Below are 27,186 nucleotides of genomic sequence, written 5' to 3'. Positions count from 1 at the left end.
TACACGGATGACACACGGAGCTGTCAATTGCCTTTTGCGCACGCAAAACGCAGCGTTTTTTTGCGTGCGCAAAACGCACACGCTCGTGTAAATGAGGCCTTAGATGTAGCAGAATGAATCCACATGCAAGTGGCCTTTTTGTAAGACTATAGACAGTGACTAAGGCCTTGTTCACACAGTGCAGATTTGCTGCAGATTTTGTTTGCATTTTTTTAAGCCAAAACCAGAATTAGATCCAGGAAAGCAGACCTATAAGGCCTTTCTTTGTATATTTCTTCTGTTTAGGTCCCGTTCCTGGTTTTGGCTTAAAAAAAATACGTGTAAAATCTGCAGCAAATCTGTACTGTGTGAACAAGGCCTAACTCTTCAGTAGGCCAGCAGATTCCATATAGTGGTGCCTTGTTTTTTTACACTTGGATGTTTACTGTATTCAACACTGTAAAAGGGGTCGTATTTAATGGAGTTCACTGGGCTAGTGTCCCCCACTATCACTATCTCATTTTATTAGGGTCACTGGGGTTATGCCTAGGTCCCCCACCTTTTACCTTGTATTACGCTTTTCTAATTGCGTTATTAACTAAGTGTGTGTGCGCGGTGATTCACGACACAAGTGTATAGTAAATAAATGTTTAGTACCAACACAAAATCACACTCAGTTATCAAACACCAAATACACAAATATATATTCACGGTATAATATCAGTATACCACAATACACGTAATAACTATTAATATGTATTGAGCACACTGACACTACGCATGGCACAGTACTATATTACAATACTATCCTGTACCTAAACATACATATAAAATACGGTACACTCACACTCGCTTCCCACGCCCACCTGACTCTAAGGGTATGTTCACACGCAAACTCAAAAACGTCTGAAAATACGGAGCTCTTTTCAAGGGAAAACAGCTCCTGATTTTCAGACGTTTTTTTAAGCCACTCGCGTTTTTTACGGACGTTTTTGGAGCAGTTTTCTATAGAGTCTATGAAAATCGGCTCCAAAAACATCCCAAGAAGTGACCTGCACTTCTTTTTCAAAACGGCCGCGTAAAAAAACTGCCCATCGGAACAGAACTCAGTTTTTCCCATTGCAATCAATGGGCAGATGTTTGGAGGCGTTCTGCTTCCGATTTTTTATCCATTTTTCGGGCGTTTACGGCTGAAAATAGGCCGTGTGAACATACCCTTACTGTCCCTGTTACTAATGGGTTAACTTTTGTACGGTTGGGGTAAAGAGATTTGTCCAGGGGAAGTGAAGGGTTAAATACCAGGGGAAAAGTGTAGGCTAGTGCGTGCAGTAAATGTGCAGGTTCGGGGAGGTAAAGGGTTACCAGGGGATGTGCAGGTAGTGCAGAAAAGGGTAACCAGGGGAATGTGCAGGCTATTGTAGTAGGGGTTAAATATAATATACTGGGCTAGGAGGGGAGGTAAAGGTTTACCAGGGGAGTGTGCTGGTAGGTAAAGAGTTAACCAGCTCATTGTACAGTATAGGGGAGCGGTAAAGGGTTAACCAATGCTAGTTGTAAAGGTTAACCAGCTCGTTGTATAGGGGAGCTCGTTATCCAGGGGAGAGAGATAGTTAAGTGCACGTGGGGGTTGATACTTATTTGTTGGTGGCACCGTGATGCTCGTGCAGGGGTCAATTGGTGGTGGGAGCAGGTCAGGGAGACCCTCCATTGGTGGTGGGAACAGCAGAGTTAGAGAGCTCCTTCGTTGGTGGTGGGAGCAGGAAAAGAGAGAGAAGTGTAGGACTCTGGTGACATCACTGTGCCAACGGGGGGGAGGCCGTGGGAACCTCCTGTGACATGGGGGTGCATCACAGGATGTGTCCACTGTTTATGGCTTCCCCCCTGGAGGGTAGGAGGCAAGTGAATACACACCTATGTCTGGTGGTACAATATATATATGTATGTATATATATCTACATATATAGAAGAAATCCCACAGCACTCCGATGAATCAAAAAAGGTGTCGTTTTATTCAGTCAACAAAGCTGCAACATTTCCGTCCTGCTATAGGACCTTTTTCATGCATATAGCAGGATAAAAACGTTGCAGCTTTGTTGACTGAATAAAACGACACCTTTTTTGATTCATCCGAGTGCTGCGGGATTTCTTCTATTTATATCTCAAAATCCACAGATCGGGATTGCCTGCTTGCACCCATTACCATTTGGAATTTGACGTTGAGTGCTGCTTATTTCTATTTGTATATCTACATATATATGTATATAAATATTTAAAACACTTCGCTTTACAAACACCCCCTGCTATAGATGTCCATACAAAATACTTCTTGGCATTATGTATGTGGCTCTTATCTTCTCACTTTTGTTAATGTGATAAACGATGTAACACTATGGATATCACATTTTTGGATATGAGCAGGGTCATATACAAATACAGTACATTGGATACAAAAATCACAAATCATTCATTTACAAGTTGTTCTTCCAGATTTAAAGGGCAACTGTCATGACTTTTTAGCCTCCTAAACCGCCACCATGCCGTAATCTGATGTTTATAGTTAGGCAGTCCGGTCCCTAGGCGCGCCTTTCCTGGCTTGATTGACATCCCGCAGGAAGGGCGTGTACCCGACTATCCAGCACTGGGCTACGCCCCGATGACTCTTCACAGGTAATTTGCATACAGCGCGCGCTGTTTTGTAAGTTGATTTTTTTCGGTTATTCTGCATCAGCCAGTATATACAGGAGCATTTTTATAAACATATGTACATCAGGTATTACGGCATGGGGGCTGAAAAGTCATGACAGTTTCCCTTTAAAAAGATATATAGAAATTCACATAGAAATGTAAATTCTCACCACTTGTCCTACTAGTAGTTTTTATTGTGTTCCTGTGACTCCGTTGCAAGAATATACAACATGTCATGGTATGAAATGTGTCTGGGGCCGTATGAGCCATTTCATAGCAGATAGTAAAAGTATCATGCAACAAATTGTGATGCTAATGGTGGGAATTGAGGAGGGAATGAGCCACTGCTGTTCAAACAAGCAGATGGATCTGAAGCTAAAAGCCATAGATTCTGCGGACTAGGTATTAAAACTATGGGGTGCAACATGTGACACTGAACAGCCAGCGTCATTGTAACAATGTCAGGCGTGTAGCCGAGTCTTCTTCATATACTATACATTCACATATTCTTATAAAATAAACATTCTGGTTTTAAGATCAATGTCATGTAAAGAGAATAAAACAACAATAAATATTCTATGTATTGACTGTTAGTTATTTTGTCGCATTAAATCCTACATAAAGATGTAGTGCTGCTGAGTTTGTCCATGCAGCAGAGCTGACTTTTAGCATGCCTTCGTACCTGTGGTATTCTATAGTGGTGAAGGTAACTACCAGTCTGAGGCCTCATGCACACGACCGTAGATTTCGTCCGTAATTACGGTCCGTATTTATGGACCCATTCATTTCTATAGCTGACGGACACCTTTGCGTATATTTACGGGAAGCTGTCCGTGACATAGAAAGGCTCCACAAAAGATAGGATATTTTTTTGCTTTTTATGGATGGTGCTCCCATATTTATATGGGAGCACAGCCCGCAAATGCGGGTGGCTGTCCGCGGCCGTCATTCCAGGTACAGTCATGTGCAAGGGGCCTTAAAGGAACACTCCAGTAAAATGTTTTATCTTTGCCCCAGTTTGGAAATGTACATCTGGTAAAAGGTAGGGCAGGTAATCCCATTACCGGGTGCTTTATTGCCGAACTATCTTCTTTGTTCCGGGCTTTTGTTATCTCATGTGACGCGCATTGTGACTGTCCGAATCCTACAGCATCTGCTGCGTGGACCGCATTCACTTTCTTTGTGCATTCCTATGAGACCTGCTCAATGTGATTCACAAAAGAATGCATAGAGAAAGTGACTCCCGGTCCATACAGCACACGCTGTATGATTCGGACAGTCAAAGTGCGCACCCCATGACATAACGGAACAGAGAAGATAGTGCCCGGTAAGAGAATTAGCTGCCCTAGCTTTTACCCGGTGTACTTTCCAAATGGGGGCAAAGATAAAACATTTTACCGGAGAGCTGCTTTATATGACTAGTTCAGTCCTGCTACATCTTTTAGTCCATTTACATGAGAGAGAAAACAAGCTATGTTAAGGAATGTAAACATATAGTACAGTGTGAGATATATAGTATTGTATATTATTCTATACTATAGTGTGACTGTATAAGATCAATCATGCCGTGTCATTTAGGATTGGTTCTGAGTATTCTTGGTTCTTAGTTCTACTTTTACATGCTTTCAAATATTTTATTTGCCAGTTTACTTCTGTAAGATGTTCACATCCAAAAATATTGCTTGATGTTGTACAAATAACTTATACATCATAAAAGCAGCAATGTAGCCCTCTAAGCCCGTACCTTTAAGAATATAGACTATGGCTGAGATACGATGTTGGAGGTAACTCATGAACTGAAGGGTCACTTTCACAAAAATATCATTTCAGCTCCCAAAATACCTGCCTCAGCTTTTAGTTGAATGCAGTTAAAGGGGTTCATTTGCTTTAGCAATGAAAGAGTATAACGTTTATCATGTATTCTCCATGGTAATGCAGTCCTCCTGGAGCCAAGACCCGGGGTTCTGTGCTGTTAAAAGGGTGACCTTCAATTAGCTGGAGCAGAGAACGACTACAAAGAGCATCTCTCTCTGTAGGACCCGGCATGTCCATGCATTACACAGACAGCAGATTGATTTCAAAGAGCACCATGTAATGCGTCATTTCTCCTGTGGTGGTGCTGCAGGGGAATTGAACACTTGCTGCCGGGATCTGCAGATTTCAGCTGATCGCTAAGGGTATGTGCACACACACTAATTACGTCCGTAATTGACGGACGTATTTCGGCCGCAAGTCCCGGACCGAACACAGTGCAAGGAGCCGGGCTCCTAGCATCATACTTATGTACGATGCTAGGAGTCCCTGCCTCGCTGCAGGACAACTGTCCCGTAGTATAATCATGTTTACAGTACGGGACAGTTGTCCTGCAGCGAGGCAGTGACTCCTAGCATCGTACATAAGTATGATGCTAGGAGCCCGGCTCCCTGCACTGTGTTCGGTCCGGGACTTGCGGCCGAAATACGTCCGTCAATTACGGACGTAATTAGTGTGTGTGCACATACCCTAAGGGTTCTAGCAGCAGAATAAATAAATTTGCTTTACATCCATTGAAACAAAATGTAATCCTCATCTTCTCCAATTTATCTTTCTTTGCCTTTGATGGTTTGTCTCTCACATTTATGTTTATCACAAGGGAAACTGTGTGACTGTGATGCGTGTAACGGATTTCCTAACACTTCTGACTTTTGGCAGGAATCTATGAACATTAAACAAATGTACCTAATAAAATCTTAAACACTTATTACATGTCATTGTATGAATATTTTTGACTAATGTCTGAAGCTGACAATACATGTCAATTCAATGCCCCTGTTTAGACCAGGGTTCTGATATTTTTCACTATAAGCGTGAGTTCACACGTAGCGTAAATACTGCAGATAGCTACGGGTAAGTGTGAAACTTTTTTTTTCTGTACAGTTTCGTGCAGCAGACATTGCGGACGAAAAACTGTGCCGCAATTTTGTGTGGTTTTTCGGCCGGAACTCCCTGCTGCGCACAGGGCGGATATGCTGTGTGCTTTTAAACAGCGTATCTGCCCTGTGTGAACATACCCTATAAGTGAAGCTGTGTACTTCTCCTACACTGGACGCTGAAACCGAAGCCAGAAATCTCCAGATACCATTCAGTTATATTTAATACATTTATATACTCACAATTTATAAAATGCTTTAGGCTCTATCCACACGACAGGGTCCGAGTATCGGACCATAAAAACGGCCGTTTTGGTCCGTTTTTCTCGGCCATTTTGCATCCGTTCCGTTTCCGTTTCGGGCCATGTTTACATTTTTAACATTTTATCCAGTCTGGCGTGACCGCCACTACAGCCTGTGATTGGCTGCAGCGGTGACATGGGATGAAACGTCATCCCAGGAGGCCGGACAGGAGGAAAATGCAGGGAGTTCTGATTTTTTTATTTTTTGTTTCATTAAAACTGTATTTTGCGAGTGCCGAGCATGGTCATTCTTCAGCACTAGTCACTCACTGTCCAGGGTGCTGAAAGAGTTACCCCCGATCAGTGCAGCCCATTAACTCTTTCAGCACCCTGTACAGTGACTAGCGCTGAACAACCCTGCTCTTCCAGCACCCTGGACAGTACCATGCTCGGCGCTCGGAAACGGAAACACTGAGAAACACACAGATCCGTCAAAAACGGATGCTAAAACGGTGAAGGAAGAGTGCACGAGGCCTTAGTCTTTAAGCACAGCACTTGAATCTTCACTAACACATTAACCTTTTGTACTAAACAAGGAGTCAGGCTGAGACACTGTATGTATCCATGGTATTACTGTTCTCATTATAGTGCAAGAAACATTTCTGCAAAAAAGTAATTCCAGTAATTTCAAAAACGGCTCCAAAAATGTCCCAAGAAGTGACCTGCATTTTTTGAAAAATGGCCGCGTAAAAAAACGGCCCGTCGGGACAGAACACCATTTTTCCATTGCAATCAATGGGCAGATGTTTGGAGGCGTTCTGCTTCCGATCTTTTTGGACTTTTTCAGGCGTTTACGGCCCTGAAAATAAGCCGTGTGAACATACCCTAAGGGTATGTTCACACGCAAACTCAAAAACGTCTGAAAATACGGAGTTGTTTTCAAGGGAAAACAGCTACTGATATTCAGACGTTTTTTGTGCCACTCGCGATTTTCGCTGCGTTTTTTACACCCATTTTTGGATCTGTTTTCAATAGAGTCTATGAAAAACGGCTCCAAAAAACGGCCCAAGAAGTAACCTGCCCTTCTTTTTCCCGGCCGTTTTTTTACGCGTCCGTTTTTCAAAATGGCCGTGCAAAAAAAAGGCCCTTCGGAACAGAACGCCGTTTTTCCCATTGAAATCAATGGGCAGATGTTTGGAGGCGTTCTGCTTCCAATTCCATGCCCATTTTTCGCCCGTTTACGGCCCGAAAAACGGCCGGAAGTAAGCCGTGTGAACATACCCTAAGGTTTTTTTTTTCTGAGTTGCATTTTTTGCAGAGGAATCGCTTCTTTTCCAAAGCAAAATGAATGAATTGAATGGGGAGAACCCGCAACAAATAAGCAGCGTTTACACAAATACAATTAACATGCTGCGGATTAAAAAAACGCACGGCAGGTAAATTTCTGAGCGTTTTTTCCACTCAGGATTTACGCAGAGTGTAGATGAGATTTGTTCAAATGTCATTTACTTTGCTGCTACTGTATTATGCCGCAGATTTTCCGCAACTAAATCACGGTCGTATGTATTAGCATGTTTTATACTATCATTATTTGCTGATCCGCATTTGAGGATAGTATACAGCCGCAAATGCATGGTCGTGTGCATGAGGCTTCAGTCTGTTTGCAACTTTCTAAATACCTTTTATGAAAAAATATTTTTACTTTTTCAGATACAGCTGCTTTGTATCCTGTATACAGAGCAGCTGTATCTAACGCTGAAACCTGTCTCCGTCAGGTCAGCACCACTGATGGTGACGGGTTCCGTGTCAGCGGGTTCTGCGTGTCAAAGGGTACCGATCACATCTAAGTTCATAACTTCAGGTCTCAGTGCAAGATACAGCTGCTCTGTATACAGGATACAAAGCAGCTGTATCTCAAAAAGTTACAATTATTTCTAATAAAAAAGTATTTCTGAAGTTGCACCAAACACTCTGACTGCAGGATTGGACTACACAGGGTCTGCTTGTTGTCTGTTACAGTGGATACACATAGGTCTCCACACAACACAGTAGCACATTTTTAATGAAGTCTATTTGCAAAGTTGCTTCATTTTTCATTGTGATGCTTTGGCAAAATAAAAAAATTGATTGCGAAGGTGCCATATCCTTAAAGGGGTTGTCCACTACCGGACAACTGATGACCTATCCACTGAATAGGTCACCAGTATATGATCTGTAGGGGTCTGAAACCCGGATCCCATACCGATCAGCTGCTCCGGTGGCCCCCGGGCGCCGGACGTCCATGCCAGAAGCAGCTGGCTCCAGTCACGGAATAGCAGCTGAGCTGCAGCTCTGCTCCTAGTCAAGTAAATAGCAGAGCTACAGTTCTGCAGCACAGCCGCTATGCAATGTACGGAGCTAATTGCTCCGTAAATTGCATACTGTGCTGTGACATCCGGAGGCAGCCTGAGCAGCTGATCGGTGCGGGGTCCGGGTGTCGGACCCCCACAGATTATATACTGATGACCTATCCGGTGGATAAGTCATCAGTTGTCCGGTTGTCTGAGCAGAGCTCACTCACTGGTGGTTTACATACTGGGAAGTGTTATCTGTAAACCCGGATCTGATGTAAGGAAAAAGCGCATAGCGAAGCTCTTAGGTGTGTGTCAACTTGTTGACTGTTTCCAATAGCAACCAACAGAATTGTGAATGTAGCTTTGGACAATAATACAAACAGTAGCTCCGGGCCAGTATATGATAAATAATGTCAGGTATTTAGGTTTTCTTTAGAGTATATAAATATATAACCTGATGTTCATATACCCTACACATATCTGCTCTGCAGTATTCACTATTATAATGAATAGTGTATTATAATCTACTGCCCCCTATGGACAGCAATATGAACAATCTTTCCATGTTGGAGCTGGTTACAGATTGCGGGTTTCACCCACACTGACCCGGTCACGTACATTATCATACACCAATGACATATTAATGTGAAACGGACAGCGCTCGGATCCGCCTCGAACGTGACGTCACACACATCAGCTTGTCATTCCAACAATCTTTATTGACAAATTCGTAGTTGACATTCTCTAATGCGCATGCGTGAAGTGATAACCGGTGTTTCACCCTGATCTTTTCCCTGATGAAGAAGCAAGGGTCTACGGGATCCGGCGTGGGCACTGACCGGCTCACCAAGCCCAGTTGTCTGATCGTCTGCAGCGCCGTTACCGGAGGTAAGAGAGGCTGGTGCTGGTCATGTGACCATCACTGTCATGTGACTTATATCCTGCGTAGTTCTGTAGGACCCCTGCATATAGATGTCTCTGTGTAGGATCGGTTGGAGGATGTGTGGTTCATGTCAGATTGTACACATCTCAGTCTCACAGCATTGGTGGAAAACAAGGAGATCCCGGATGAGCGAATGACGGGTTAAACCAGGACTCTGCAACCAGTGATGTCAGGGCATGCTGGGAGTTGTAGTTTACAATTGCCACAGATCATGAATGACCATCAATGAATTGCTATTTTTAGGGTAAAACCGAGACCTTTACATGAATATTGGAAAATGTAAAATCTTTTATATCCCGGGAAGTATTTTGCCTTTTTAAATTTTTCAGACATGTTCAAATAATCCCACCATACGCCACTATTTTATGGTATGATCGTAAAGATAATCCGCAGCTAAAACGTGGATTTCTGCAGTGACTTGGCGTGGCGATCCACATGCGGTTTAATTAAAAAATTCTAAATCAATGGAGCTTTTCCACAGATTTTCATTGTGAAATCCGTGGCAAGACTGAATATAAAGAAGATTTTTAAATCCGCTGCATATTCATTATTCTGCACTGATTTTTTACGCAGCATGTGAACGGGAGCGTAAAGTACACTCAAAATACTAGAGGAGGCTGTCAGGATTACGGTGCGGTATCCACAATGTGTGCGCATGGTTTAAAGGTTAATTATGATCTAGAGTTAAATTTAATCTCAAACTACGGTGGTGAAGGCGTTAATCGTTTCATCCTTGGTGGTCTAGGGTAATGAAGGGGTTAATGTACCATTCTTGTGTGTTTAGGGGGGATAATGGGTTTACCAACATCTCTGGTAATCTAGGGTCTTTGAGGGATTAACAGAAACAGCCCTAGTGGTCTAGGGGAGTGAAGGGTTAATAGGGGCATCCCTTCTCATCTGGGGCAGTGAAGGGGGGGTAATGGTAGTAAATATTTTTTTGGACATGTGCGCACGGCTTTTTGTGCCAAGCAAAAGAAAAATCTGCTTTAAAATTCCTTTTTGTTTTTTGACGTAGATTTTGAAAATAGTTTTTTTGATTCTACTTTTATATTTTTTATTTAGCAAAGACTGCGGAGAATGTCTGTCTGGTCAAGCACCGGGGCAAAAAGCTGTAATCAATAGGGGTGTTTTTTCTTTCAGCCTCCCAGATAGGGCAAAACGTTGTGTAAAAAAGGACCAATATATAAAGCTGTCAAACCGATATCTGCACAATAGAAGTGTATGGGTTTGGATTTCAGACATCTATGCCTGACATGGGGCAAAAAACGTGGTGTGAGCCTAGGCTGACGGCCGCCCAGTTCTCTGTATGGTTGGACGCTCTGCGTGATGACTGCTGCTGTCCGGGTTGAAGTCCTCAGGACGCACCTAGGAATCAGGACACTGGGCCCGGTTTCCCCCCTAACGCCGGCCCTGTGGTTATGTCTATACAGGCTAAACCCTATACAAGCATTTCACTCCGTAGCATTGTGCGGATTATTTTTGACTTGACAGAGGGATAACATTTGACCGCTGTAGAGCTGCAGATTACAGTAAAAAGACAACTAGAGATTTAATATTTTTTTTTTTTTTTACACTACTGATGTGACACATTCTGGTGAATGTGAATTATTTTATTGCTTGCCTGGAGCCTATCACTTCTGACTAATGATATTTCATTCTATCTCCCATGGGATCTGCGGACAATTGTCTCTTGTTCAGGCGTCTCGGCACAATCTTTCCTTCAGACCTTCACCCTTGCGAATTCAGCCTTCAATCTACAAGTGGCTTCTCCTGGGGTGTGTATTATTGTGCGATGTCGCGGGCTGCCAGAAATTGTGTGTTTTGTTGTTGGCCATCTCCAATCCCTTCTGAATACGGCTATATTTGGATAAAGGGGTTTTCTGAACCCTATAAAGTGATGACGCGGTGTCCATAGCCGCTAATTAATGGCCACAGTGGTTACATGCCATCCATAGTGATGTCACCACATCAAGTCGGCTGCGGTGGTCGTGTGGTAAGGACGGCACATCGGGAAACCTCTGTGACAGGTGCTGAGCTAGAGGATAAAAATATATATATATTTTAATTCTACACTATTAACAATCTATTTTTAAGGGGGTCTTATTATGAACTTTATTAAATAAACATAGTGCAGGGTGAGTTATATTCCCCAACATGAATGAATCAGTGTTACACTAGGAGTATATAAATATGGCGTTCATAGACCCCCCCCCCACCCCCATTTACTAAGCGGCCATCACAAAATGATGCTGCTGCTAAGCTGACTGTGTACCCGAATAATTATCTATTAGTGAGGACCAGTGATTAGTTAGTGTGAAACTGGTTCTTACTGGAGTTCCCCTTTAATATCGGTCTGTTTTTCATAGATGATGTCATGGATAAAAATTGTATAGCCTTGTTTTAGTAATGACATTTCTGTTTGCTTGAATATTGAGTGACTACTCTTCTTCTTCTTCTTCTTCTTTTTTTTGTTTTTTCCTCAGGGAAAGGCTCTTGATTTTGTGGGTATCAGTGAAATAGACTCAAGATGGTTCCAAGATTTCCAACTTAAGCCATATGCCAATCCAGCAAGACTGGAGTCAATAGATGGTGAGATGATGTGACAAAGCCATGTCTGGTGCCAATTATGATCTTGCTCCTAAGATTTGGTGACATATGACAGTGTGTTGATGGTGGTAAATTGGAAATTGTCATTGAGTCACCAAAGTAGCCCAGAAATCAACTTGCATTGCCTCTCTCTTTTACTCCGTGCACGCAACGTATTTTCAGGCAGAACATTCCTACGCGGATGTCCAGTTCTACGGGCTGCAGATCCGCACACAGATTAGACCTATTCAATGAAGCAAATCTGTATGTGGATATCCACCGGTTTTTCTACATCGAAAACTGACAGCCCACATTTGTGATGGACACATAGGTGTCGGGATCATTAGAAGACACAGCTCTGATACACATACTGTAAGGGTCAGTTCACACGTTGTGTAAATACTGCGGATGTTCCGCAACGGAATTCCTTGCGGAAAGTCAGCAGCAAATTATTCCGCTGCATGTCAATTGTATTTGCATAAACGCTGCATATTTGTTGCGGGTTTTCCCTATTGAATTTAATGGGGATGTAAAAAAAAAATCTTATACTTATCCAGGAGTCTGTGTTTCTTCCTCCAGGCCAGCCTCCTGGGATGAAGTTTGGTGACCACAGTTTGGTGCGGTTTTTGGCCCGGAATTCCCTGCGGTGCACAGGGTGGATACGCTGCGTTCTTTTACGCAGTGTATCCGCCCCGTGTGAACTCAGCTTAACTGTAACGATCCCAGCAGCTGTGTGTCACATGACCATGGACAGAAATTTTTCCACTGTTAGTAAACAATAAATTTTCCTACTGAGTAACAACAAGCAGAGATCTTGAAAAAGGTAAGAAATGAATACAGAAATTATATAGGACAACTGTAATAATTTTAAGTTATACGAAAAAAAAGTATAATTGCTGAAACCGGACAAACTCTTTAAACCATCCGGGAGAAGGTAGAAAGAATTCTTCCAATACTAGTAGGAATTGAGCCCTAGACCTCGTACACTGTTCCGTATCACGGATTCATGTTGTAAAGATATGTAGCGCGGTAACCGTAGACTTCTGTGTTTGCCGATGTTGAATCGTCAAATGCCTCCACTTTTAAATGCACGTAAGTTTTGCGTCACAAATTCATATGGGATCTGTGAGAAAAATACATGCTCCATCGGATTGCATTATGAAGATATTTTCCCCATAAGCGTCGGCTCTAGGGGAGAAAACGGTGCCTCGGCCTTTACCGTGTACTCACATCAAGTATTTGCAATATAAATACAATTGCACAGTGGTCACAGGCACGTTTATACTGTTAAAGAGGTTTTCAGATCTTGGACAATTATGGCATATCCACAGGATAGGCCATAAAAGTCAGATAGATGCGAGTCCCACCTCTGGGACATTCACCTATCTCTAGAACGGGGCCCCCTAATCCCTGTTCTAGCTTACTCGGCTCTCGCTGCCTCCTGGGCACATCCTGGTTAGGTGGACGGGAGTTACGGAAACAGCTGAGCTATGCTGTTTCCATAACTACCATAGAAGTGAGTGAGAGTTACGGAAACAGCGTAGCAAGGCGAGCTGTGCTATTTCAGTAACTCCCATTCACTTCTATGGGAGTTATGGAAACCGCGTAGTTCAGCGAGTGCTCGACTATTTCCGTAACTCCCGACCACCTAACCAGGAAGTGGCCAGGGGGGCAGCAGGAGCCGAGTGAGCTAGAACAAGGTGGGACCCGCATCTATCAGACTTTTATGGCATATCCTGGGGATATGCCATAAATGTCCAAGATGGGAAAACCCAATAGCTAAATAAAAACTAAATTTAAGAAAATATATAATCAGAAAATGACAAACTATTTAAATCAGTTTTTACTTCTAGGCGTATTTTGTTATGTGACTATCCATATAAAAGTCTTGAAATATTGCAGTTTTCACACTGTCCGTCTGCTGGAGCATACACAATAGGCTGACATTTTCTGTCTTCTCCAGGTCACTTGTCAGTTTTGCTGTGTAGAATTGGACAGAGTAAGCAGAAAGTGGCGGATTTAATGACCGCTCTATTGTACTTCTGGAGCCCTTGATAGGGCAGAATAGCAACACTATGCCTATACATGGCTTTGTATGCATCTCCCCTGTGACTCTCTGTGTTGGAGGCTGTACTTCATCACTTCTTGGATCCTAATAGTCTATTGACATTTCTCTGACAAATAACCGTTCATTGCAGCTGCCATAAAGCACTTTGCTGCACTGTCTATACAGAAAATGTGTGCACCTCCAATATGAACGACCCATGGGCGTTTTTTTAAAATCCCCCAAAAATAGTTACAACATTTTAAAAACTAACAAACATTATTTATCTTCTACAGACTTAGGCCACCTGCACACGGCGATAGCCGTAATCACGGTCCGTGATTACGGGCACGGACATTCACCCGCATTTGCAGGCCGTTCTCCCATTATAAAGGTATAGGAGCACGGTCCGTAAATTAAAAAAAAAGGGCATGTCCTAAATATACGGGAGGGTGTCCGTGGGCAATAGAAATGAATGGATCCATACTTTGATCCGCAATTACGGATAACAATTACGGTCGTGTGCATGGGGCCCTTAATTAAACTAACATAAAATACATGATCAATATCCATGCACACATTCTGGTCTAGTAGGACTGGATGGACTTTGTAAATTGTAGCTGAGGTTTTGGCTTTCTACTATCGGATACATTTTGGATCGTACCTGAAAAGGACATCTAGTTTACTTGCATGTAATACACATTTTTACAGGTTTTTTTTCTGCTCCTCTCTAGGTTCACGTTATCATGCCCTTTTAATTCCACATTGCCCGGGTGCTATGACTGACTTGGCTAATAGCGGTTATCTGGCCAGAATCTTACAGCACTTCAAAACAGAAAAGAGTAAGATGGAAACAACCGCAGAGTGATGCCTGACATAGTGCAGTATGGATACAGGTTTTTAGTGTTTATTGATTTTCACTTTAGAAGTGAGAAATTGCTTCATTATGTTGATAGGAGAGCCTGCTTGTCTGACTAGCATATTTAAAGAGACCCTTTCACCTGTCCATACATGTACAGCATGTCATAGGCAGGGCTGCACAAACCCTGGGGCACTTTAAAAATGTTTTCTACCCTCCTCCGTTATTTAGATATCGGTGCGGTTATATTTGGCGCACAATATTTAAATAACCCCCTGAACTGTCAATGGGGCGTGTAATGGCAAGGGGGTGTGTAACATGGCTGTGACACTGTCCAATCAGCTACGGACAGTGTCACAGCAAGAGCTGGAGAGAGGAGAGCGTGTGTGCGTGCGCACGCGCTCTCGAGCTCCCGGCAGTCAAGGACAAGACTGTGATCTCGCGCACGCTCTCCTCTTTCCAGCTCTTGCTGTGACACTGTCCGTATCTGATTGGACAGTGTCACAGCCATGTTACACGCCCCATTGACCGTTCAGAGGGTTATTTAAATATCGGGCGCCAAATATAATGGCACCGATATCTAAATAACGGAATTATTTAAAAATGTAAAGTGCCCCAGGGTTTGTGCAGCCCTGCCCATTACATGTATGCACCTTTAAAGCGAACCTTTCACCTGCCCAGTTTTTGGACACACCGGTGTAGCAGAGTTTGATGTCTGATTGTGTGCATTGGCAGGGTGGCAACACTGAAAGCTACACGATGATATAGTCCTTCAGTCACCAGGCTTTTTTTATTCTTTGAGTCAAATGCTGTTCTTTCAAAATAATACATAGCATATATTAGCACATATGTCCATCATATAGTAGCCAAAGTGGAGACCCGCCACAAAGACCTGTGTCCACTCTGGAGGACGCAGCTTATTACATGGTCACCCGTTCATTTAATGGAAGCCATGTAATCCTACTTTGTGTGGCCAACTGCACCTTACCCTGGGGTTTTCAGCTGCCAGACTAACAGTGATCAGCTGATCTGAGGTCTTTCTTAGAAAAGTGGTTGTCCAGATAGCCTATAGGTCCTGTTACACGGCCCGTCCTGGGCCGTGTAAACCAGCGCCGATCAAAGAGACAGCCTGTTGATCGGCGCTCGTTTGGTCCTTTCACAAGGAGCTAGTATGGGGACGAGCGCTCAGTACTACGATCGCTCGTCCTCATACATTTCTATCATGTCGGCAGCGCGTCTCCCTGATTACACAGGGAGATGTGCTACCGACAACGATAATATTTTTCATATTTAAAACCATGCTATCCGCAGATGAACGAGCGTTTGCCCAATAATTGGGCAGTGTTAAAGGGCCTTTACTGTTCCCCGACAGCTGTGGTCGGGGCAAACTAGGACTGGGCGGATTGGTTTTCAACATACCAAGTACTTTGTTCCCCTGGGAGAGGTGTCTGGCAGCAGCTTTAACCTGTTCACATCATAGTTTCTTTTTTCCCTCACCATTGATCTCAGTGGTGACGGAGACTTTCCTAATGGCTTCCATTTGTCACCGTTGTGAAAGGGTCCCAACTGCACTATTGATTCTGTCCAAAAAACGGAACCCTTTCACAACGGTGTGAAACGGAAACCCTTTGCAACCTATCCGTTACCATTGAGATCAATGGTGAGGCAAACAGAAGCTATGGTTTCTGTTTGCCTTTCTGCTGAGGGGTTCCCCCAACCTAAAGCTCCGACGGAACCCCTCAATGGAAAGTAACGCTGATGTGAACACACCCTTATCCTCCTCTCTGTTGATATACACATGCACACCCGGCTGTTTCGCCAGCTTTAGTAACATCACCAGGGAAGCCTAGGTAACACAGAATTGATTTATGTTTTTTAGATACTTCAGCTGATAAGCAGTCATAGTTAAAGAGGACCTGTCACCCCTCCTGACATGTCTGTTTTAGTAAATAATTGTATTACCCATAAAATAAAAATTCTGGGGCATCTTTTCTTAGAACTCTGTGTTGTGCTGTTCCTCTTATATTCCTCCAAGAAATGTATGAATAAATTGACAATTGGGATGTACTAGTTGGGGGTGTGTCCGCACACAGACTGACACTGTCCAATCCATGCTGACATTGTAGGGAAACCCCACTTTGACAAAAGGAATGGTTACACCCAGTTATCAATTTATTCATAAATTTCTAGGAGGAATAACAGAGGAACGGCACAACAGAGTTGTAGGAAAATGTCTTCCAGAATTGCTATTTCATGGGGAATATAAGTATTTACTAAAATAGACATGTCCGTAGAGGTGACAGGTCCTCTAGAAGGGAATTCTTCTGATTTTTGTAAATAAAGTTTATTGGAATAAGCACTGGATGGGGTAATACATTGTGATATAATTCCTGAAGTTATTGATTAGGTCTTGTAAGCCGATCCTGGAGACTAGGGCTACATAGACGGCGTGGGGAAATGATCATACTTCGTTCATGGATCTGCTGGGTGTAAGCACGGTCCATGTAGTCGTGATCCCACAGATCTGGTCTAGGGGGACAGAATTACTGAATAATTTCTATTCGGAACATGCGCTTTATGATAAATGTTGTACTTTTGCATTCATGTAGTGAATTCTCCTTGCAAGGCCACTGAATTAATTGATAGTCTTTTTCTATAGAACCTATTTGCGCCATTGGGCATGGAGTGACTGCCCTCTGCTGTGTCACCAATGAGGATAAATCCTGGGCCTATCAGGACTACAGCCTCACTGGGGTGAGTAAAAAGCGATTCAATTACTTTTGAACGAACACTGCATGACCAGGCAGATTTACCCTTCACAACGCTATATACTATACACTATATAAACTGGGTGACACCCCTTGTGGGAGTTGTAATGGTAGCCGTGGTGGTTGTCACCCAGCTTGCCTAGAAACCGATATAACTAAAGCAGCTGAATATTTGACACGAGGACAAGTTTTGCGCTTTATACACACTTATTTATTGCCATTAATTTATCTGAGAACGACAAATTTTCGAAAACTATGAGAACGAATTACTGTATCGCTGCCTGGCTATCTCCCTGAATAGTGCTGGACACACTTATACATTTTTAGGCCCCATGCACACAACCGGGCCCGCGATCGCAGTCACGGCCAACTGCCACCCGCATTTTCCGGCCGTGCTCCCATACAAAATATGGGAGCACGGCCCGCAAAATGCAAAAGAACGGACATGTTCCATAATTTTCAGAACATTCCTACGGTACGGACACCCAAGCCTTATGCAAGGATTTTAGAAGCCCCCTCCCCTACTCCTTTCAGTGCAGGACACAGAATACCTGGCACTGCTAAGTAGGATGTCAGAATTTCCTCCTGTTAAAACCTTGTCCAAATGTGCCGCACAGGATCAGCCTATCAGAGGTCCCGCCGTCGTGCAGTGTCTTACATCACTGAGGTTGGGATACGTCAGTATTGTAATTGCCACGTTAGATTATGTTCACACTTGCATCATGGCTTCCGTCCATAACGGGAGTAATAGCGATTCAGGCAATGTAACAAAATTTTGTGACAGAGGCATCGCCTTAGGCCTATAAAATGTGTCATTAAGCGTACAACATTGTGACAGTGACATTCATTACTCCCCCCCCCCCCTTCACTTGTTTCCCTCAAGCCTTCCGTGTATGAACTTGTTCGTCAGTCAGACTTCGCCGGCTTGCCGCTTATCCTAGAAGACTTTGCTAAAGACTCTGGAGCCACATTTAGTGGTAAGTATGAGGTATCACAATGGTAGTTGGTAGTTCTTCGCCCTTGGGTGCTGCTGCCTGCATGGCTGAGAATGAACTGCCGGGTGGTCTTAGGATATTTCCTATACCCCTATACATAATATAGTCATTCACAAGTAAAAGAGAAGTATAGGCGGTTTCCTAGACCCACTCAGTAGTCTACTTTCATCTATAGTTGTGGGGGTGGCAGTAGGAAAACAGACCATCGTTTTGGAACATGGATTTTATAGTGTGTAGCTCTGCACAACCAGAGGGACATCTTAACCCCTTCCCCCTGCTTGCATTCTGGGCCCTAATGACCAAGCCATTTTTTATGTTTTTCCATCGTCACATTCGAAGAGCTATAACTTTTTTTTTTTTGCGTCCTAAATCGACACCGTTTACCGTGTGGTATAAATAACACAATAACTTTATTCAGCGGGTTGTTACGATTGCAAAGATACCAAATTTGTATAGATTTTGTATGTTTTACTACTTACACAGTAAAAACACTTTTTTTTTTCAAATGTATTTGTTTTTGTGTCTCCATATTTGAAGAGCCATAACTTTTTTATTGTTCTGCCGATGTATTTGTATGAGGGCTTTTTTTTTTGCGGGAAGACATGTAGTTTTTATCGGTACCATTTTAGAGTAAATGCGACTTTTTGATCACTTTTTATCACATTTGATAGCTGAGCTGAGCAGGGAGATTTGACAGCTCCCTGCTCTGTTTACTTTATTCTGATGCAGCGCCGTGAAAAGGCTATTGCATCAGAATAAAGCCCACTAATGACCACCGTGAAAAGGCTTATCGGCGGTCATTAAGGGGTTAAAATAATGTGAAAAACAAACAAATAAATAAACAGGTCTGGGTTAATACAACCGGTTGCAGTGCTTTTGGGCATAAATGGCCTCTACAGTGTTCCACATAGTAGTGACTGTCTACCCATTTGTCCTCCGTAGTTACAGAAATGCCTTGTCACCTCCTCCCTTTCCCTCACAGTAGTCACAGCAGGGCCTTTCCGTCCATTTTCTCCACAGCAGTTACAATAGTGCCCTGCCCCCCCTTCCTCACAAGGGTAACAGCAGTGCCTTGCCCCACCCCTTTTCCCTATAGTAGACACAATCTTGTCCCCCACACCCACTGTGGTCACAGCAGTGCCTCACCCTTCCCCCACAGTGGTAATAGCAGTGCCCTCCTTTACTTACAGTGGTCACAGCAGAGCTTTAGTGTGCACCATTATCTGCGACCATTCCCAGCAGAAGCGGATTGTGGCGGACTCGGCCAGAAACAATGGCGCTAGGTGCCATCAGTAACAGCCGACACTGTGCATTTGGTAATGGGTACAATCACCTTGCTGCCGAATGCAAATAATCCTGGGAGGGAAAGCCGGCTGCCAAGGTAGTTTTTCTAGTTGTCTGCGACCTGGTGACGGGGTTCTGTCCCTTCTTTGGGGTCATCTTTTGTTTAGGAGGCTCTTATAATATATCTAGAACGGAATTAGGAAATAATGACACCAGTCCTTTTTTGTCCATGGCTGTCAGCTGACTATAGAGACAAGCTAAGAATGTCAAATAGTGAATCTGAATAAATAAACGGAATTATTTGGAGTCTGAGTATTAATATTGAACGTCCCACATTGACTTGTCTGTATTTAGCCAGTGAGCCGGATGCTGTTCACATAGTCCTGGACAGGCATTTGATCACAGGACAGAATGAAAACTCCACAATGGCGGCAGTCCAGAATCTAATCCTGCTCTGCAATGGAAGGTAAGTGCCAACTTACTATCACCTCATGCAACGTCTGGAGAAAAAAAGGTTCAAGCTGCAGAGGCGACAAGGCTTCTTTACAGTGAGAACTGTGAATCTATGGAATAGTCTACCGCAGGAGCTGTCACAGCAGGGACAGGAGATGGCTTTAAAAAAGGGTTAGATAATTTCCTAGAACAAAAAAATATTCGCTCCTATGTGTAGAAATTTTTCCTTCCCTTTTCCCTTCCCTTGGTTGGACTTGATGGACATGTGTCTTTTTTCAGCCGTACTAACTATGTAACGTCAGATTGGTGTGTTCTTTGCCAGGTGTAGGCTTGTACCAAAGTAACCAACCGCCTTCTAAATGCATATAGCGCTACATATGTTCATCAATGAAAAAAATTGACTAATGCATCATGAAGAAGAACCAAAGTATAGGAGCAAATGTAACCATTGGTGGTGGCACTAGCGTAGCTATAGGGGTCGCAGCGGTCGCAATTGCGACCGGGCCCAGAAGCCAGGGGGGCCCGCGGCCCCCCGCACCACATCAATAAAAAGTTACTATAGTAACTCGGGCCGCGGGCCCCTGTTACTATAGTAACATACTTTACTTACCTCCCTGGTTCTGGATCGCAGCGGAGGTCCTGACGTCAGGCGCTGTGCGCAGCGCATGACGTCACAGCGCTATGCGCCGTGCACAGCATTGAGACGATAGAACTCCCGCCGCGGCCGAATAGGAAGGTAAGGTTAGCCCTGACTGGCGGGGACCGACTCCCGGGACCCGCCAATCAGCTGTTTTGAAGGGGCCGCAGCACTCGTACGAGAGCTGCTCCCCTTCATTCCTGTCACTTCATTCCGGTCACACTGTGAATCCGTGTCGGCGATTCACAGTGTGAGCGAGTAGTGAAATGAAGGGGAAAGCAGCTCTCGTACGAGTGCTGCGGCCCCTTCAAAACAGCTGATTGGCGGGTCCCGGGCGACACATCAGCTATTGATGGCCTATCCTGTGGATAGGCCATCAATGTTTAGGGACTGCACAACCCCTAAGCCTACGATGTAGCAGGCTTAGGGGGCCCATGAGACTGGATCACAGATTGTGTGATCCTGTCTGCTGGGCCCTGTATCTAAGCCAATCACATGGTAGGCTTAGATACATGGCCCATGTGTGATCTTGTCTGATGGGCCCTGTATATAAGCCTACCACACTGTAGGTTTAGATACAGGGCCCCAGCACACAGTAATCTTATACTGTATAAGATTACTGTCTGCTGGACCCTGTATCTAAGCCTACGTTGTGGTAGGCTTAGATACAGGGTCCCACAGACAGTATCACACATGGGCCCTGTATCTAAGCCTAACACATGTGTTACTAATCATTTTTTGTGTGTTTTCTTACAGGTTCGGTCGTTGGACTACGGCGGATTCCAGGACTACTTCGATTACAGCTTTTTTTTTTATTATCAATAAAATGGTTAATGAGGGCTGTGTGTTTTTTTTTATTTCAATAAAATATATTTTCTATGTCTTTGTTTTTTTTTTTTTCAACTATATTACTACCGCCTTAGTAATGGCCGCCGGCTGATTGACGACGTCCATTGCTAAGGCGGGGCTTAGTGTTAGCCGGTGCAGCGGCTAACACTAACCCCCTTTATTACCCCGGTACCCACCGCCACCAGGGGTGCTGGGAAGAGCCGGGTACGATCCAGTACCTGACCATCTGTAGTGATGGTCGGCCACTGGGGTGGCCGCAGGCTGGTATTATCCGGAGGGGAAAGGCCAAAAACAGTGGCCCTTCCTACCCTGGTGATGCTAGACTGCTGCTGCTTTATTGTATCTGGCTGGTTATGAAAAATGGGGGGGACCCCACGTCATTTAAAAAAAATAAAAAAAAAAATTGGAAAGAACGATGTGGGGTCCCCCCCAATTTTCATAACCAGCCAGATGCAACACAGCAGCAGCAGGCAGCATTACCATGGTGGGATGGGCCACTGTTTTTGGCCTTCCCCAGCCTAATACTACCAGCCTGCGGCCACCCCGGTGCCTGCCCGTCACTACAGATGGTCGGGTACTGGTTCGTACCCGGCTCTTCCCAGTACCCCTGGTGGCGGTGGGTACCGGGGTAATAATGGGGGTTAGTGTAGCCTCTGCACCGGCTAACATTAAGCCTCGCCTTAGGGTGGCCATTACTAAGGCGGTGATAATAAAGTTTAAAAAGATACAAGCACATAGAAAAAATATTTTATTGAAATAAAAAAACAACCCTCATTAACCATTTTATTGAGAATAAAAAAAAACCGCTGTCATTGAAGTCCTCGTATCCGAAGTCCAACAACCAAACCTGTAAAAAAACACAAACACACAAAAATAATCAGTAACACATAAAGAAGCAAAATTATTATTCTTACCTATCCTGGGTCCAGCGCTGGAGCCGCAATGTCAGCAAGCTGGGCCCTGTATCTAATCCAATCATGTGTGATACTGTCTGCTGAGCTGTGTATCTAATCCAATCATGTGTGATACTGGCTGCTGAGCTGTGTATCTAATCCAATCATGTGTGATACTGGCTGCTTAGCTGTGTATCTAATCCAATCATGTGTGATACTGGCTGCTGAGCTGTGTATCTAATCCAATCGTGTGATACTGTCTGCTGGGCCCTGTATCTAATCGTATCTTGTGTGATACTGTCTGCTGAGCTGTGTATCTAATCCTATCATGTGTGGTACTGTCTGCTGAGCCACTGTATCTAATCCTATCATGTGTGATACTGTCTGCTCAGCCACTGTATCTAATCCTATCATGTGTGATACTGTCTGCTGGGCCACTGTATCTAATCCTATCATGTGTGATACTGCCTTCTGAGCCACTGTATCTAATCCCATCATGTGTGATACTGTCTGCTGGGCCCTATATCTAATCCTATCCTGTGTGATACTGTCTGCTGAGCCACTGTATCTAATCCTATCCATAGTTTATAGGGTTGTAGTGCTATAGATATGCTATGCTGTATCCTATACACACACTTTTTTTTGGGCGGACACATATGTATTGGGGCTATTTCCCCTGACATTTTAAGCCCTGAGGGTATGTTCACACGGCAGTGTCCGTTACGGCTGATATTACGGTGCTGTTTTCAGGAGAAAACAGCACCGTAATTTCAGCCGTAATGGCATGTGCAGGTGTCTTTCGCTGCGTCCATTACGGACGTAATTGGAGCTGTTTTTCTATGGAGTCAATGGAAAACGGCTCCATTTACGTCTGAGGAAGTGACAGGCACTTCTTTGACGCGGGCGTTTTTTTTACGCGCCGCCTTTTGACAGCGGCGCGTAAAAAAAATGACCGTCGGCACAGAACATCGTAAGACCCATTCAAATGAATGGGCAGATGTTTGGCAACACTTTTGAGCCGCATTTTCGGACGTAATTCAATGCTAAAACGCCCGAATTACGTCCGTAAATAGGGTGTGTGAACCCAGCCTTAGTGACGCCCCCGGCTGCTAGTGCTGCATTGTTGGGTCACTTAGGAGACCCAGCGATGCAGCTGAAAGCTGCGGACCGTCGGCCATGAGAAGTTTGCGGGGGGGGGGCCCAGTAAGAATTCTTGCATCGGGGCCCATGAGCCTTTAGCTACGCCCCTTTGTGGTGGGGATGACCACTTGAAACACCCAGCCCCGTATCTAAAGTTAAATGGAAAAACCTTATAAAATGTGTCTTCTGGGGTAAAGGTTCATGAGCTTCGACCCCTTCTGCTTCTTTAAATAGAGGGGTTGGAGTGTTCTACCAAATCTACAGTGTCCCACAGCTACAACACAACACCTATAGTAGAGGATGGTTTGTCTTGGTGGGGCTCTCTTTAGATTGTGCGCTGATGGTTTATGGGCATCGTTGCCCCTTTGTTTAGGAGATCTGTGAGGATCAGAACTCACAGATCGCCTGTAGTGTTCGCACCTGGCATGGCTATATGACTTGTCAGAAGTTACATTAAAGGTGGATTAAACTTTTAAGAGCTGAACAAGTTAATAAATGTCCATCTATTGTAAATGATTCAGCATTATTGATTGACTATAAACTGGCCATTATGTTCCATTTGCTCTGCACTGGTACAGTGTGTCGGAAGGAAATTACCTAAAACCCATTAATACATTAGTTGTCACATGTTATATCAGAGGATGCTTTCTCTTCTTTTCAAAAGTGCACTAGAAAATGATGATCACATTCTATTTACTTCACATCTATTTACTTGGTCATATTATCTTATATGTGTATTCATTTGTGCCACCGTTTTCATTGTAAAACTTTGGGGTTACACACTCCACATATTGCAGAAGCACAGTTACAGCAATACCAATACAGTCTAATTACTAAAAATTGGGATTTCATTGACGGGTCAGCTGAAAATATGAATTTTTCTTTGCCACGGTTCCTCTTCCAAATATAGACATAGGTCAGTTTTACAGCAGTCTGTAGTCCGAAGCCCACTATCCAACAACATCTCCGCTTACTAAATTCTGTTCTGGACCTATCACTTCTGAAGTAATTCAGATCAAAATGGCTGAAACAAACTGAATAATAGCGAGAATAGTCCAGACAGTTCATGTTCTGTGCACAGATAAGCGGCAATTTTTTTTAGCATAAGGTAGAGCTGTGGTCCACATTCACCAAACAGATAAGCAGCAATATATGTATATATATTTGACAAACAATTTATATAGTGGTCTCCTATCAATCACTTTCTGAAGTCACTTCAGAAGTGATAGGTCCTCTTTAAATTCAATAATACCACAGTATGCGGTAATCTCCCCCTAGTGGTGGTTCCTGGCGGACATCTCTTTTCTTTTAATTCTTTATCTATGCAGGGACTATAGAGCTCTGAATTAGTAAAAAAAAAATAAAAATCTCACCGCTAAACGATATATCTGCACAGAATTTTGGGCATAAAAAAATTGGACGATGTTAAAAAGGTGTAATGTTCAATTTAAGCCCAACTGTATTATAGAGTTAAAAAAGAAAATGTAAACAACATTGGAAAATGCTACTATGATAGTTTGTCAGCAATAATTTAATGTCTCTTGTTTCTTCTGTATAGGAAATAAATCTATTCTCTGCTGAAGGATCAACCTTCCACCTGAGCTTTTTCGTATACAGAAGGCCTTGAGACTCCTAAAGATGTGCCCATTGAATTACTGTGAACAGCAAAAGCTCCCGAGACTCATCCGCTCCAGCCTTGCCACTTTGCTTTGATTATCTTACTGCAAAAAGGGAGCTGATACTATAAGAAGGGCTCAGCCAAGTCGGCTCTAACTAGCCCTTGAGTTACGGGGTGAGATCCTGCATTCTGCTCATATGTTGTTACAATTGATCATGTGTGAAGGTATTTTTGTATGCTGTACATACAATACAAATAATCCTAGAAGGGAAAGCATTGATTTTATTTAGTAATCTTGAACATCCTTTGGACCCGTCGCTGCCATTCGTTCTGTTGATGTTCAACACAAGCAACCATTCGTGTCACTGTGATTGTCCGCCGATCATTTTCTGTGATTTTGTATTTGTAAAAAATATTTCAACCCATGGTTCGTTTTCAATAAAATATCCTGTTCCTCCAGTCTGTTTTTCCTGTGCACATCCAATTTCTGAGGAGACTACCTTCTTGGTCACAATTCCATTAGATTGTTCCTCCGGCGCACACCAGAGAAAGATTTCTTCACAAGCAAAACTACCACCGCTAAAACAGTGGCACCGAGAACCACGCCGATAACCATTGCTGCATAGTTAGTGGTGGCTAAGGGAAAGAAAAAAAAAAAGTTGAGTGATGTTTCAAATATAAGTTATGACCTGATGTACAAATATAATACTTCTCTTATTACTAATTTAATGGGGTTGTATTAAAAAAAGATGACTACTCCCTTCCAGAAACAGCGCCACTCCTGTCCATGGGCTGTGTGCGGTATTGACGACCAACATACTAGACATCTAATTGGGAAGCAGATGCAGGGTAAAGTAAGGCAAGACTAAAAGTACAAGGAGTCAGATATTAATCAGATATTCTACATTTTTCTTTAAAGAGAACCTTTAACCTGCCTATACATGTGCAGCATGTAATGGCCAGGGCTGCACAAACCCTGGGGCACTTTACATTTTTTTTTTCTACCGGTGATGTTATATTTGGCGCCCGATATTTAAATAACCCCTTGAACTGTCAATGGGGCTTCATTATCCAATCAGCTACGGACAGTGTCACAGCAAGAGCTGGAGAGAGGAGAGCGCGCTCATTAGCTCTTGGCAAACAAGGTCAAGACTGTGACAGGACTGCATGTGCGCTCGCCTCCAGCTCTCGCACTGTCCGTCGCAGGGACACGTCCCCTTTCCATTACACGCCCCCTTTCCATTACACGCCCCCTTTCCATTACACGCCCCCTTTCCATTACACGCCCCCTTGCCAGTTCGGCAGACCAGTATAAGACTGTGATCTCTCGCGAGAGATCAGTCTTTTCCTTGTCTGCTGAGGAGTGAGAGCGTGTGCGCGCACACTCTCTCCGGCACTTGCTGTGACACTATCCGTAGCTGATTGGACAGTGTCACAGCCATGTTACGCGCCCCCTTGCCATTACACGCCGCATTGACAGACCAGGAGGTTATTTAAATATCGGGCGCCAAATATATCTAAATAAATCTATCTAAATAACGTAGGAGGGTAGAAAAAAAAGTAAAGTGCCCCAGGGTTTGTGTAGCCCTGCCCATTACATGCTGCACATGTATGGGCAGGTGAAAGGTTCTCTTTAAAGTTTCACTAAGATACATCCTGTACACAAATTGTAATAAAACATATGAGAAAAAAGTAAGAACACGTTGCTGAAAGACTCAGTAGGAGGAACAAGATGATGGGTTTCTTAAAAGCTGCAAAAAAGCCAAAGTTAAACTGTAGTTCTTGATACGGTCATAATGTGCAGTATGCTAATGCCAATAGCGCCATACAGTTACCAGTATATTGATCTGCAGTATGAGATCCTTTGAGGGCAAATTACCATCCAGTAACCAGTGTCACTAAGGGAACATAGCATTGCCCAAGTACAGTTTTCTATATTCCAAAAGTTTGACAAATCTAAAGTCCGTTC

At 43.6% G+C, this 27,186-nt stretch overlaps 1 protein-coding gene across 1 annotated transcript; it reads left to right on the top strand.

Annotated features, from left to right (window-relative positions):
• The first annotated feature begins 8,879 nt into the window (after window positions 1-8,879).
• Window positions 8,880-25,683, top strand: GATD1 (glutamine amidotransferase class 1 domain containing 1). Its single transcript, XM_075837594.1, has 8 exons — window positions 8,880-9,036; window positions 10,790-10,866; window positions 11,575-11,680; window positions 14,456-14,563; window positions 17,240-17,334; window positions 18,232-18,325; window positions 19,982-20,093; window positions 25,158-25,683. Exons 1-8 carry the CDS (start codon window positions 8,946-8,948, stop codon window positions 25,162-25,164), a joined length of 690 nt encoding a protein of 229 aa, XP_075693709.1. The 5' UTR covers window positions 8,880-8,945; the 3' UTR covers window positions 25,165-25,683.
• Window positions 25,684-27,186: the final 1,503 nt, after the last annotated feature.

Source organism: Rhinoderma darwinii, chromosome 9, assembly GCF_050947455.1.
Source record: "Rhinoderma darwinii isolate aRhiDar2 chromosome 9, aRhiDar2.hap1, whole genome shotgun sequence".
NCBI lineage: Eukaryota > Metazoa > Chordata > Amphibia > Anura > Rhinodermatidae > Rhinoderma > Rhinoderma darwinii.
Note: the sequence above shows the minus strand (reverse complement) of the source record. Positions and strands in the feature narration are given on the sequence as shown.